This window comes from Dipodomys ordii, unplaced genomic scaffold (assembly GCF_000151885.1).
Source record: "Dipodomys ordii isolate 6190 unplaced genomic scaffold, Dord_2.0 Scaffold1000000042, whole genome shotgun sequence".
Taxonomy (NCBI): domain Eukaryota; kingdom Metazoa; phylum Chordata; class Mammalia; order Rodentia; family Heteromyidae; genus Dipodomys; species Dipodomys ordii.
The window spans coordinates 26,912-40,561 of NW_012283659.1; the positions used below are offsets into that span (position 1 = coordinate 26,912).

At 50.6% G+C, this 13,650-nt stretch overlaps 1 protein-coding gene across 1 annotated transcript in view; it reads right to left on the reverse strand.

Moving 5' to 3' along the window:
- Positions 1 to 13,650, reverse strand: part of LOC106002681 — a gene marked incomplete at its 3' end in the record, with an annotated part of 84,235 nt that overhangs the window by 26,147 nt on the left and 44,438 nt on the right. Inside the window, 1 exon segment of the mRNA XM_013037523.1 lies at positions 23 to 157. Coding sequence (XP_012892977.1) covers positions 23 to 157 — 135 coding nt within the window.

Consider the following 13,650-nt stretch of genomic DNA (forward strand, 5'->3'; position numbering starts at 1 on the left):
GCCGGGGCACGGAGGGGCTTACCTCATGAAGCTGGTTCAACAGGCTGAGCAAAACAGCTCCTGACCCACAGCCCACCTCCAGAATGAGAGGGTCACTGTGGGTTCCAGCCACATGGGGATGCTGGGCTACCTCCTCCAGCACCCATTCAACCAGTTCCTGAGAGAGAGAAAGAGAGAGAGAGAAGGAGAGGGAGAGAGGGGGGAGGGGAAGAGAGATGGAGAGAGAGGACCAGAATTACACTTAAGCCAGGTGCCAGTGGCTCAGGCCTATAATCCTAACTACACAGAGGGTGAGATGTGAAGACCATGGCTCATAGCTGGCCCTGGCAGAAAGATCTGTCAGACTCTTATCCTCAAAGGACCAACAGAAAACCAGAAGTGATGCAGGGGATTCCAAACCAAGGCCTGCATGATCCCTTCTTCCTTCCTTTCCTCCTTTTCTCCCTCCATCCTTCCCTCCTCTCTTTTTCTTTCCTCTCTTTGTGTCACCCATAGGCTTTGAAATCAGAGCCTGGGTGCTGTCCCTGAGCCTTTTTACTCAAGGCCAACAGTCTATGGCTTGAGCCACTCATCCACTTCTGGCATTTTCTTTTTGGTAGTTAGTTGGAGATAAGAGTCTTATAGGATTTCCTGCATGGGCCTTAATCCTCAATCCTCCCATCTCAGTCTCCTAAGTAGCTAGGATGACAGGAGTGAAGCAATGATATCCAGCCCAAACCAAGATTTCTTCATGTGCTGTGGAACCAGCACTGGAACCTTTCATCGTGTATGAGCCCCCCTCTTCCCTCCCCAGGCTTGGCACATGCTGTAACAGTATGTTGGATAAATAAATGAGCATCTGTCTATGACAATACTACAGACAAGTTCCATCTAATTCAGGTAAGCATCCTGGGTGGGGGCAAAGCCTGAGGTAGCTCTCCCACAGTTCTCCCTCCTCCCTCTTCCCACCCTCCTGGTGCCACTGCACTTAACTGTTTTGGTTCCAAGAACGTAGCCATGATGTCCTCACTGGATTCCTGAGCCTCTGGTATGCCTATCTTCTCAAAGTTCTCTGTTCAGCCACTGACCAGCTCTGTGGCACTCCATTCCCCACTCAGGTGTGAATATGGTTGCTGTGAGGTGAACGCCAGGCTCAAGGGGCCTCCTCTCCACTCCTGGAGCAGACAGGATGGTCCACTAGATCCGTCCCCCAAGTTTCATGTTCCAGAGAAAGGATCCTTGAGGCATCCCAGGTCTCTGAATCTCCCAGTGCAGGTGCTGGGAATTGTCTATGTTCACAGCTGGCAGGCTGCGGATGGTGAGGTCACAATCACAATCTCTGCTCCCCAAGACATCCACAACTGTGGTGGTCACCCTAGAGAGAGCCGGAGGAGAATCAGCAGCAGCCGACGATAGTAGCAGGAAACCATCTGGCTTGGGAACTCTGCCTGTGCTGCTTTGAACGTCATTGTTTGGTGGCTGAAAGGTCCATCTAATTTGACCCAGAATTCCAGGCGTTACGTAGAAATTGCCAGCTTCAAGAAAAAACCCTGGCAGGGTGCTGGTGGCTCACACCTAAAATCCTAGCTACTCAGTAGGCTGAGATCTGAGGATCGCGGTTCAAAGCCAGCCCGGACAGATGAGACCGTGAGACTCCTATCTCCAATAAAACCACCAGAAAACTGGAAGTGGTGCTGTAGCTCAAGTAGTAGAGTGCTGACCTTGAGCTGAAGAGCTGAGGGGACAGCGCCCAAGCCCAGAGTTCAAGCCCCACGACTGACAAAAAAAAAGAAAAAAGGAAAAACCCTGGAAAAGCTGGCATTTCACTTGTCCCAATCAAACTTAATGGGTTCCAAAATCAGTAGTCCCCTTTTCCTTCCAGACAGCCTACAGCAGGTTACAGAAAATGCCATTCAGAGAGCCTTAGCTAACTGCCATGTGCTGATCCCAAGCAGGCTCCAGCAGGGGGAACACACTTGCCTACCATTGCCCAGCTGGAAACAGCCCAGTAGGGACACAGATTGGAGTCTGCAGGACTCCAGGGAGGACTGCCCACCAGTACACTGCCCTGGGAGGAATTCCATGCAACCATTGGGGGCCGGGAGCCCCCTGATCAGATGCCCATGGACACCGTCAATGCCCTGGGTAAGATTCCCCTCTCATCCTCAGTCGTGATGAACCATCTGCCATGTCACACCGTTTATCACTTCCCAGACCCTCCTAGCTTCACAGCCCCTGCCCTACAACCCCTATCTCATTCCCTAATTATGTTTGGCAGATACATTCCCAACTTTGAATTAGCTCAACTGTACACATGAGAGTAGACTGTCTGGCTGGAAGAGTGGGGCTGTGGTCACAGTAGCCTCATGAGCCTTCTGGTTAAAGACAGAAGAGCAGGTATCCACGCTGGTCTGCGGTTCACACAGGCCTCCTAGGAGAGACCCACGCAGGCCCAGCAGTTACTGTGGGCTGCAGGTAAGGGGAAGAAAGTGGTGGGAAGGAACATTTAATGAAACCTTCTCTAAAGGAGCCATGACAATGTGAAAGAGAAAACAAAAACTGTGGCTGGGCTCATACTGGGCATTAATGAAAAAAGAACAACAAATACACACATGCACACAAATAAAATGCTTTTGCTCGGGCTAGGAATGTGGCTCAGTGGTAGAGCGCTTTCCTTGCATGCACAAGGCCCTGGGTTCAATTCCTCAGCACCACATAAACAAAAAGAAAAAAGTCAGAAGTGGTGCTGTGGCTCAAGTGGTAGAGTGCTAGCCTTGAGCTGAAGAGCTGAGTGACAGCACACAGGCCCAGAGTTCAGACCTCACAACCGGACCCCCCCCCAAAAAATGCTTTTTCTCTTTTTAGACATGCTCACTGTACAATGAGAAAGATGATCTCTCTCTCTCTCTCTCTCTCTCTCTCATACACACCTAAACACACAGACTCAGAGCAGTGCTTCTCCTGAATTTGTTGGTTTCTCATCTGGGCAATGTACCAGCTCAAGCACTGGAGTTCCCTTGTCAGAACCAGGGGCAACCACCCAAGGGGAACAATGCTCTAATAATGCAGCACCACCCTGCCTCCCCCTTTCTCCAGGGCCAGACCTTTCCCCTTGGGAACAACCAGCCTTGACTCCCCATTCACCAAAACCCTAGGCTAGGACGCTGGGTGAAGGAGTCCTGAAAAACGTGGCTCCTCAGAGTCTGGACAGAAAACAAAGCAGAGGATCATGGTGCCTCCAAAGAGGTGTCTGACCTGGGGTGGGGCATTGTTGGGGACTTTGATGAGGTCCTAAAGGCTATATACATGGATGGACTCCCTACTTCCAGCCTACATACTTCTGGGCAACTTGGCAGATTCTTGGGGAGGACGAGGAGACCAGATGGACTGGGAGCACTAGCAGAAGCCGGCAGAACTGGGAAATGTGATCACCCAGTCAGAACTGTTGACAGCTGGGGTTGGGGGTACAGGCCGGTTGTATGTGTGTCAGAGGGGGTGTCTTTTTCTCCCAAATACCCACCTTCTATCTGACCCCAGTGCCCTCACCTCTCTAGTGGGCTCTTCTGGGAATGTCCTCAGGTGAAAGGGTGACTGAGCACAGAAGACAAGGGCTCACACAGCAAGGGGGCCTATCTTCTGTATCCGACATCCCCCTCCCCAGCAAAAAGGAAAAGACCTAAGAAGGCAAGTGTGGGGTGCTGCTCTCCATCTCTGACTAAAGCCACCAGGTTCCCACCAGGGAGAGAAAGGATGCAGATGCAAGGCTGTGTGGCTCCCACTGCTCCAGGGTAGGGGCTCTGTGGTGCCCCCTCCTCACCCATCCCTGAAGCTTCCCTTTTCCTGGGACACTGGCATCTAGGGATGAGGGTGGGATCCCTGGGTGGACACCCACCTCCACTCCCCACCCCTAGGGTGCATTTGTGGCAGAGCCAGGACAGACTGTGGGGCACGGTGGAGGTGCAGGCAGGACTGGACTGGGAGGGGAGAGGCAAGGGTGCGGGTCCGCGAGGGTGGGGAGGAAGGGTAGAGTGGGGGACCGGGTTTATGGGGGGGTCATGGAGTGCAGGAGTGCAGGTCGGCCACTCACTTGAGCTGCTGGGAGAAGCTGTAGGCTGCCTCTCAGGGTGTGTGCCGGGAGTCTGAGGACCGAGGGCCGGAACCAAGTCAGGACCACAAGCAGGCCAGGGGCAAAACAGCTCCGCCAGGTGACTGCTAGAGGCTCCACGGGTCCCAGCCAGCAGTGCCATGTTTGAAATGCAGAGCGGGCGCGTGGTGGAGCTTCGCACAGCCTCTGCTCCTCCTCAGCCACCCCCTTAGCCTCAGCGGCCTCCTAACCTGTGCCGGCTGCCGCCTCAGCAGCCACTGCCTCTGCCCTGTTCCCCACACCGGGACCTCAGACTCAGGGCCACCATGGCTGGGCGCCTCCGAGGGGCTGCATGTGGCAATGTGCCTGCCATGCAGGCTCCGCATGCTCTGCGCTCCAGGCCAAGACCCACACTATGATCGGAGCAGCCGCCAGCCACTGAAGCTGTTTCCATGGGTGCTAGTGCTCATGCTCGCTCTTCTCCTAGCTCTCTCTTGGCCCCACACTCCTCTCCAGGGCCACCCCACCCCTTCTGCACACACACCCGCCCCTTTGGGCCACTGGCCATTGCTGCCACCAAAGTGTGCCCCTGGGCCCCCCCCTCCTCCCCTTGGTCCCGCCCTCACCTCTGGCCTCAATTGCAGCCCTGACTGGCTCCTGAGGCTTCTAGACCATGGCACTTGCAGACTTACCTCAGCTCAGCACTACCCCCCACCCCCAGTACCAGCCTAGGGGATCGAATCTCCCCTCAGCCCCACTGCTGGAGGAGACTCTCCTCCATCCCCTTCCACTCCACACACCAAGCAGGTGCATGGTGACACTCGTGTGTGTGTGTGTGTGTGTGTGTGTGTGTGTGTGTGATGGGGATAACCACCTCTCAAGGACTCAGAACATAGCACATTTTGGGATGACTCAGCACACAGCACTCTTCCAAAATCAGCACACAGCACCCTGTGTAATGACTCAGCACACAGCTCCTTTTGAAGGACTCAGCATGTAGTATGCTGGGTAGAGTACTCAGCACACAACACCCTTTGAAGGAGGGAGTCCATAGTCCCAGTGTAAAGGACTCAGTGCATGGCATGCTTTGAAAAACTCAGCACATAGCACTCTTTCTCAGGGACTCATCACACCCTGTGTTGAATCACACTGTGTAAAACACCCAATGCACAGCATCCTTCAAAAAACTCAGCACACAGAACAATTTTGAAGGACTCAGCACATACCACACTGTGGAAGCACTCAGCACACAGCACCATTTGAAGGACAGTACTGTTGGGTCTTCATCCGTCCCACAAAAGACGGACGGGGTCCAAGGAAAGGAAAGCTAAGTGCGGCGCTTGCCCATTCCCCAGCCTCCCTCAGCCCGGGAGACAATCAGACACAGCGGGGAACCAAATCCAGCAGGTAGAAAACTCCTTTATTAACAGAGAGCAGCCCCTTTTTAAAGACAAAAAGGGTGGGTGGCATGGTAAGGGAGGAAGAGGAACCAATCACTGTCAAGATCACACCCTATCATTCACCTGAGCCTTCAGGGGCTGGTTAGGCCTTGATCGGCAGGTCAATTGGGCTCTGCCCACTCAACCCCCTCCCAGTGCCATCTTTGCTGCCCATGTGCTCCACACAGTATAGAGCACCCTGTGTAAAAGACTCAGCACACAGCACTCAAAAAACACCTTGTCCCTCTCTTCTCAAGGGCTCAGCACATAGCAGGACCCTTTGGGATGCATTAGCACACCACACCTTTTGTAGGACTAAGCATATAGTACGTTGTGTAATGGACTCATCATACAGCACCCTTTGAAAAACCCAGGACGGCCCACTCTTCTCAGGGATTCAGCACATAGCACCCTCTGGGATGACTCAGCAAACAGCACCTTTTTGAGGACTCAGCACAAAACTCCCATGTGGGAAGGACCCAGCAAATGGTGCCCTGTGAAGGACTCAGCACATAGCTGTATGTCACAAGTTCAGCTGTCATTAGAATTAGGTTGCTTTCTTCAGTATCACCATTCTTCAGAAACACTGCACAAATCCTACTAGTTCATATTTAGACAGAGTGTGTTTTTTGGGGGAAGGTCAGCTGGGGGTCTTGAATCAAAGCCTGAGGGCCCTGTCTCTGAGCTATTTGGTTCAATGCTAGAGCTCTACCACTTGGAGGCACAGATCCAATTTTTTGGGGGAGTTGTTCTTTCACAGGTCTTATGGTGATAAGTAAGGACAAGTTGGGGTATCCATGGGCAAAGGCTATTAGCTCAACCTAGAGCAGTCCTCTCCCTTCCTTGTGTCCCTGGAAAGCCAGGCTTCCTGGAGCTCTCTTGGCCAAGGGTTGAACAGACTGCTCTGGCATCAGCAATCAGTGTGAGCAAAAGTCAGCTTGGCCCTAGTAACTTGCCCAAATGGAACTCTAAAGGATAATGGCATGGGGCTGCATGTTCTGCGTGGGGCCACCAGGGAGCAGGAGTAGCCCACAATAGGGATAGTACTTGAGAGTTGTGTTTACTCTTGCTTCCCTGGGGCCCCCATCATGCTTCAAAGCCACCCTGGAGAGGAAAGTCCTTGAGACTCTTACCTACAATTAACCATCCAAAAGCAAGTGGGGCTGTGGCTCAAGTGGCACAGCACTAGCCTTCAGCAAGAAAACTCAGGGATAAAGCCTAGGCCCTTAGTTCACACACACACACACACACACACACACACACACACACACACACATACACACACAAAGACGACATGCATGCAAAATCAGAGATTTCAACACTGCAGTCTTTGGGTATTCTCTACTTTTTCCCCAATAAGCCTGGTGGCTGCTTGCCTAGGTGTTTGGTGCCTACAACATCACCTGGCATCTTCAATTTTGGGGCAACAGAATGGCGAGAAGGTCAACCTTCCCCCATCCCAGCTCCTTGATTGGGTCATGGTCTATCCAGGCCCTTTGGAGCTCCTTTACAGACTCGCCAACATTCCTTCAAAAGGCATCACATACTGGGCACTGGTGGCTCATGCCTGTCATCCTAGCTACTCAGGAAGTTGAGATCTGGAGGATCACGATGCCAAGCCAGTCTGGGCAGGACAGTGTATGAGACTCTTATCGATGAACCGTCAGAAAACAAAAGTGGCATTGTGGCTCAAGTGGTAGTGCCAGCCTTGAGAAAAAGAGCTCAGGGACAGCGCTCATGGCCAACAACAACAAGGAGAGGCATTGCATGTTGTCTTTGGGATTGGCATGGCCCAAATATAATTGGAATTAATTATAATTGGAATTAATCAAGTCCTCCAAGACAAAGAAGTAACTCCTTTAGTCCTGTGCTCCTCCATCTCTTCTCACCCCCTGGCCTTGTCCGTGCTTTGGGTCAGCATGGGTCTGGCTGGATGGGAGGGCTCCAAGGAAGATCCCAGAGCAATATCACCACCTCTTTCTGCCCTGCTCAACCTACTGCTTCTGCTCATTGCCATAGACCTTCTTCCTGGAATCCATCCATGAGGTCATCATCACCAACATTGTGGTGAGCGGTGGGTCTGAACTAACTAGGGGCACTCAGAGGTGGAAGTAGGTCTGGGACTGGAAGCTTTCACCTTGGGTGTCAGCTGAGGCCATGGCTGACCTTTATTTCATCCTGAGCCTTGCACTGGTGGAAAAACAGTGTGGACTTCACATTGAGTCAGGTAAGATTGGAATCTGGAGGACCACTTGTGTGGGGGAGGATGTGGGAGGGACTCAGGAGCCAGTTGTTGGTACTCTCTTGGGACTCCCCTCTCCCTCTCTCATCCCTCAATGGTAGAAGAGAAACTTCAACTAAAGGTGTGGGAAGAGGGGGCAAAGGAATATTTTGGTGTGAACCAGACTTGTGCTTCATAATCATCCTAGCCCGTTTCCTATTTATCTGAGGAATGGCCATATGGGTTTGGGAGGGGGAAGAATCATCCTAGCTGAGAATGTGGCTTAGTGGTAGAGTGTTCACCTAGCATGCCTAAAGCCCTGGGTTCTATTCCACACAGAAAAAGCAGAAGGGGACGTGGGACAAGCCTTGATCAAAAAGAGCTCAGGGAGAGTGGCCAGGCCCTGAGTTCAAGCCCCAAGGCTGGAAGAACAAATCTTTGTTTTTAGGCTTTTTTTTTGTTTGAAAACAATTTATTCCTTGTGATAAGCATAACATGGGTCTCTTTCCTGGCCACCAATGGGCCATTAGATGTCCCTTGAGTTTAGGCCAACTCCCTGCAGCTTCTGCCCTACCCTACCCCCAGTTTATCCTTCCCTTCACCCGGCAGATGGAGGCCTGAGAGAAAGCCACTTGGTCACCTATATCTGGTGACTGCCAAGGCTTTTGAGAGTCAGTATGTCACATAGAGAGTCATGATCCACATCAGTCTACAGGAGAAAGTGAGGGAGCACTCCTCCCCTGAGCCTGGGAGCTGTGGGCAGATCTGAATGTGGGGCATCTGGGGCAGGATGTGCTCCTTGGGGGAGTCCACTATGGGGTCGGGAACCCTGACCTCTCCTCTGGCAGTTTCCATGCTGTCTTCAAGTTGCAATTCTTCAAAACCTCTCTGCTCCTCCCTCATTTCACCCACAACAGGCCCTGAGGCATCTGAAGCAGTGTTGGTGGTGGGGGCTCAGCCTGTGCTGGCATCTGGAGACTGTTGTCTGTGCTTCTTTTGGGAGGAGTGACAACAGCTCCTGCAGCACTCTCCTCTTCTCCAGCATCTCCTAGGACAGCAAGTGCATGCACTGGGCTTTCTCCCAACACAGCTCATTCAGGACCAGCATCTGCTCTTTACATACCATGAGGGACTCTTCGATAGTTCGGATGTTTGCTGACAGCTGGCTGCATCAATGGAGGAGCTCACCTGCTGGACTCTGGAAGTCCACCTCATCAGGCAGGTCATGGACGAAGCAGATTTTCTTTTCAGATGCCCATGTGTCCCGCTTCCCATCCCCACACATGCTGTGGTGGATCTCATGGGGCTGAGGGCCTGTGGCTTCAGCTAAGTCTGGCACTGAGCTGCTGGGTCGGACTGGGGGCGCCTGCAGCTGGCCCACCATTCTTGTGTCAGGATTTTCCCCTGTGGATCTCATCCTCCAAGAGCTTCTCGCAGAGCCATATCACTCTTGGTCTGGGGAACATCTCCATCCTCTGTGATGATCACATCGCGATTGGGGCGGTGGGGAGAGAATTGCCTCCTTACCTTTTGCTTCTCCAGGCCTCATGCCTTCCCCTTCCACAGGGAAAACCAGGAAGCTCAGCTGGGCCTGCAGGCACTCCTCCTGTGATCTGGTGGCTTCCAGGCACTTGAGAGTGTCCTGCCACTTCAGGGACACCACCTGGTCCCTCCAGTTTGTTGAGCCCTTCACTTGCTTCAGCTGCTCCAGCAGCTGGGTCTGCCTCTCTAAGTGCTGCTGCAGGGACTCCTTCTCAGAGCACAGTCATTCATTGGAGACAATGTGTCATTCACAGGAGGCTCTGAACTCCTGCACTGGCCTAGGGACTGCTCCTTTTCTCCTGAGCTGCTTGGCTCTCTCTCTCAGCCACCACTATCCATTTCTCTATCTTCTCCTCTGAGCAGTCCAACTGTTCCCGCAGATGTTTCTTCATCTGCTGCTGAGTCCAGGATGCTGGCGAGCTCCTCCTTCTCACTGCTCACCCTGTGGAGAGCGTCCCACAGCAGGGCCAGCTTGTCCTCCAGTTGTCCATCCCACACACATGCTCATCGTGGGGTCTCAGGGATTTCTTGCTGATCCTAGGCTTTCTCCTCCAGTCTCTGCAGTTGCTCCTGCTGCTCCACGTTTGAAGACGGAGACTGGTTTTCCTGGACCTGGATGTGAAGTTGTTCCTCCAGGTTTTTCAATTCCATCTCCTTGCTGTAGGCTTGGGCTTGCAGATGCCACTAGGCCTGAGATGGTCCCGTGGGGGAACGTGGCTTTACCAGCTTCCTTCTCAGTTCCCACAGCTCATTCCCTAGGTCCAACACATGCCTTGCCCCTCATTTCTTCTCCTCTGTCAGTTGGTTCACCCATTGGGTCAGCCGCCATGCCTGTTCCTTCCGTGTAGACTTCTCAATGCTCAGGTCTCCATGAAGGTGTCTCTCTCCAGATTCACTGTGGTCACCAGCCAGCTCAGGTTGTCCAGTAATCTCTTCAGTACCTCACTCCCCTCCAGCACTTGTTGGAACTTGGATATTCTCTTCTTCATGTTGCTCCTCTGTATCCACAGCACTTCCAGCTTCTCCTGCAACTCTGTGTTCACTTGTTCCAGGTCATCGAAGCTTCTGGTCTTTTCCTAGAGCTGAAGGGTCACATCATTCAGCTGTTCGAAGAATATTTTGGTCTCCTTCTTTGCAACAGTGACCATAGAAGCTATTTTCTCCAGCTCTACAATGGGCCACTCTGTAGCTTGCAGGCCGCTGGTGAGAGCTTGGTGCTCCCTTTCTCTGTCATCAGTGTCCTGCTGCACTTGGGCCAGTGCACATTGTAAATCACTTTCTGCTGAAACCAACCGCTATATGGGTGCCTTGTGGATCTCTACCTCCATTTTTGGTGCTGCATGTATCTGTTCTATCTTCTCCCTCTCTTACTTCCATTGATCCTGTGGGTCTGTCTTTCCCTGCTTCAGTGGTTGGATCTTCACAAAGAGTGCCTGGTTTCTTCTTTTCTGTGGTCCAGGGTGGGCACCACATTCCAGTAGCACCTCTGTGGATCCTCGGTGGTATTGGGACCTTTCACACTCTGGACACTGGTGGCTGTGACTGTGTCCAAAGCAAGGGAGGCCCATGGTCGGCATCACCTTTAGCCAGACTCTCCATTCAATCCGGCTCCCCAGTGGTGTTTGTCTTGGGGATCCCTCCCTTTTTCATGTTCTTTGTTTTCTTGAATAGTTCAAGTCTGTCAGGAGGATACTGCTGGTGTTCTTGGGGCAGTTTCTTGCCCACAATTCTCCCATTGACTCTTATTGTTTCAGGCATCTGAGCAATGGGATGGGAAAGTTGGGCTGTCCACATTCTCAAGCTCTAGGAAATCCTCTATTCTCCCACTCAATGACTAGGACATCATTTCCTACTCTACCTCAAAGTCACCTGGAGTCTCTTGCTCACCACTCAGCCACCTCTACCTTCCTCAACTGCTGGTAGTGGTGTCAACCAACAGAGGGAAACCCTGGTGCTACTGGGAAGCATGGAATGTGGGCGTGGCCACTATTCTTGTATCTATTGGTCAAAAAGAACAATGAAAGAATGAGGGTGTGCCCGGAATCCTGGGATGCAGAGAGAATGGATGGAGTCAAGATGACAGCAGCCCCTTTGCCAGTTGGGGACAAGACGGAGACCTGTTTTAGCCAGTTGGCTGCACAGATTGTTGTGTATGTCTCTTTGTTGCCAGTCCTAGAACTTGAACTCAGGATCTTGGCTCAGTCCATGAGCTGTTCTTGCTCAAGATTAGCCCTCTACCACTGGAGCTACATAGCTCTACTTCTGGCTTTGTTGGCATTGAGGTTGGACAGGGGTCTCAAGGACTTTCCTGCCTAGGGTGACTTTGACCATAATCCTCCTATCACAGCCTTGTAAGTATCAAGGAGGACTGGTGAGAGCCACTGGTGCCTGGCTAATCATTGTTCGGGATTATGGCTTCCCCAGTAGCCTGCAAGCTTTCAGCAATGTAAGATGAAGTAGCCTTTGGAGCTGGATCATTCAGACCTTGATGACCATGGTGCAAAAGAAGAAAATGTAAAAACGCCATCCCACCACTCTTTTTCTGTGCACCCTCCCCCCCCACCCTGCACAAAGCCTGAAGTTCTAGGATCACAGGGTAGGCTGTGTTTCCAGGGGCTGCACCCCAGCCTATGGTGATGAAAGCTGAGGCACGGTTGCCATGACCTGAGTTCAAGAACATGTTTGGCAATACAAGCAAAAAAAAAATAGCTCCCTGGCTTGCAATTCACACTGTTTCTCCTACCTTTGAATTTGAACTTAAGGCCTGGGTAACTCTGAAGCACTGTGGACAAAGGGGAAGCTCACCATGCTTGAAGACAAGAAAGTAAGGCCTGGTCCCTAGGCCTGAATTCAAGCACCCACCCCAGAAACATTCTATTTATATATATTGTAAAGTTAGATTTGTACTTACATATAGATGGTCAGTCCATAACCTGTTTGTCGTGGTTGTTTATTGTATTTCTGTTTTATTCATTTATTTTCCATTTTTATTGTGAAAATACTCTACAGAGGGGTTACAATTAAATGGGCAAGATAATAAGTATATTTCTTATCAAGCATTGTAGCCTCCTCCTTTGTTTCCCCATAAGATCCCTTCCCATCCTCCTCTCAGCCCCCCCACAATCCTCCCCGCTCCATCCCCCCTGTAAGCCTCCTATCCCCACCCCCAGCACTAAAGTTGTAAAGTTCGTTTTTGACTTGTACATCTCATTGTTGCAATGAGTCCACCTGTATCCCTATTAAACGATTTGTTTTTCCCCTTCCGCTCCACAAATTATACCTACATCAAATACAGTGAAAGCAGGAGTTACACTGTAGGGGAGGGACATACAAAACGACAAAGAAATAATCTTATAAATGTGTTAGAAACAATCTCAAGAAAGGAAAAAAAATATTTGAGTACATATCTTAAGGTTCATTTCCCTAACATCACCTTATCTGAACTTTTCTGCTTGACTCAGACATATACTAGATATTGCAAATAAGAGAAACCATGGGATCTATGTTTCTTTGGACTTGGCTTACTTCACTTGATATAATTTTTTCCAAGTCTTTCCATTTCCTAATAAATGGGGCAATGTCATTTTTTCTGATGGAGGCATAGAATTCTATTGTGTATATATACCACATTTTCTTGATCCATTCATCTACTGAGGGGCACCTGGGTTGGTTCCATATCTTAGCTATAGTAAATGGTGCTGCAATAAACATAGTCATGCTGGTAGCTTTAGTGTGGTCTTGTTTGTAAACATTTGGGTAAATGCCCAAAAGTGGGTTTGCTCGGTCACAGGGGAGCTCTATGTGGAGTCTTTTGAGGACCCTCCATACTACTTTCCAAAGTGGCTGAACAAGTTTACATTCCCACCAACAATGAAGTAAGGTTCCCTTCTGTCCACATCCCCTCTAGCATCTGTTGTAAGAGTTCTTGATTCTTGCCATTCTAACTGGGGTGAGGTGGTATGTCAATGTTGTTTTGATTTGCATTTCTTTTATGGCTAGGGAGGTTGAGCCTTTCTTCATGTGTCTATTGGCCATGCTTTTTCCTCTTCAGAGAAGTTTCTCTTTAAATCTTTAGCCCACTTATTTATTGGGCAGTTGTTTCTTTGAGGATTTGTTGTTGGGGGATTTAATTTTTTGAGTTCCAAGTATATTTTAGATATGAGATTTTTATTGATTGTGATGACACATATTGCATTTATGATATTGATGAAAACCCATCACATAGTATCTAGATTTGTAGATGTGTTCTCCATCATGTGTGACACCCAGGACTCTCAGAGAAAAGAAAAACAGGTATCCCACTTAGCTTCTTGCTCCATGATCCAATTGTTGGCAGTGCTGGGATCTGAACTTAGGGCCTGTCAGACCCAATTCAGACCCTAAAT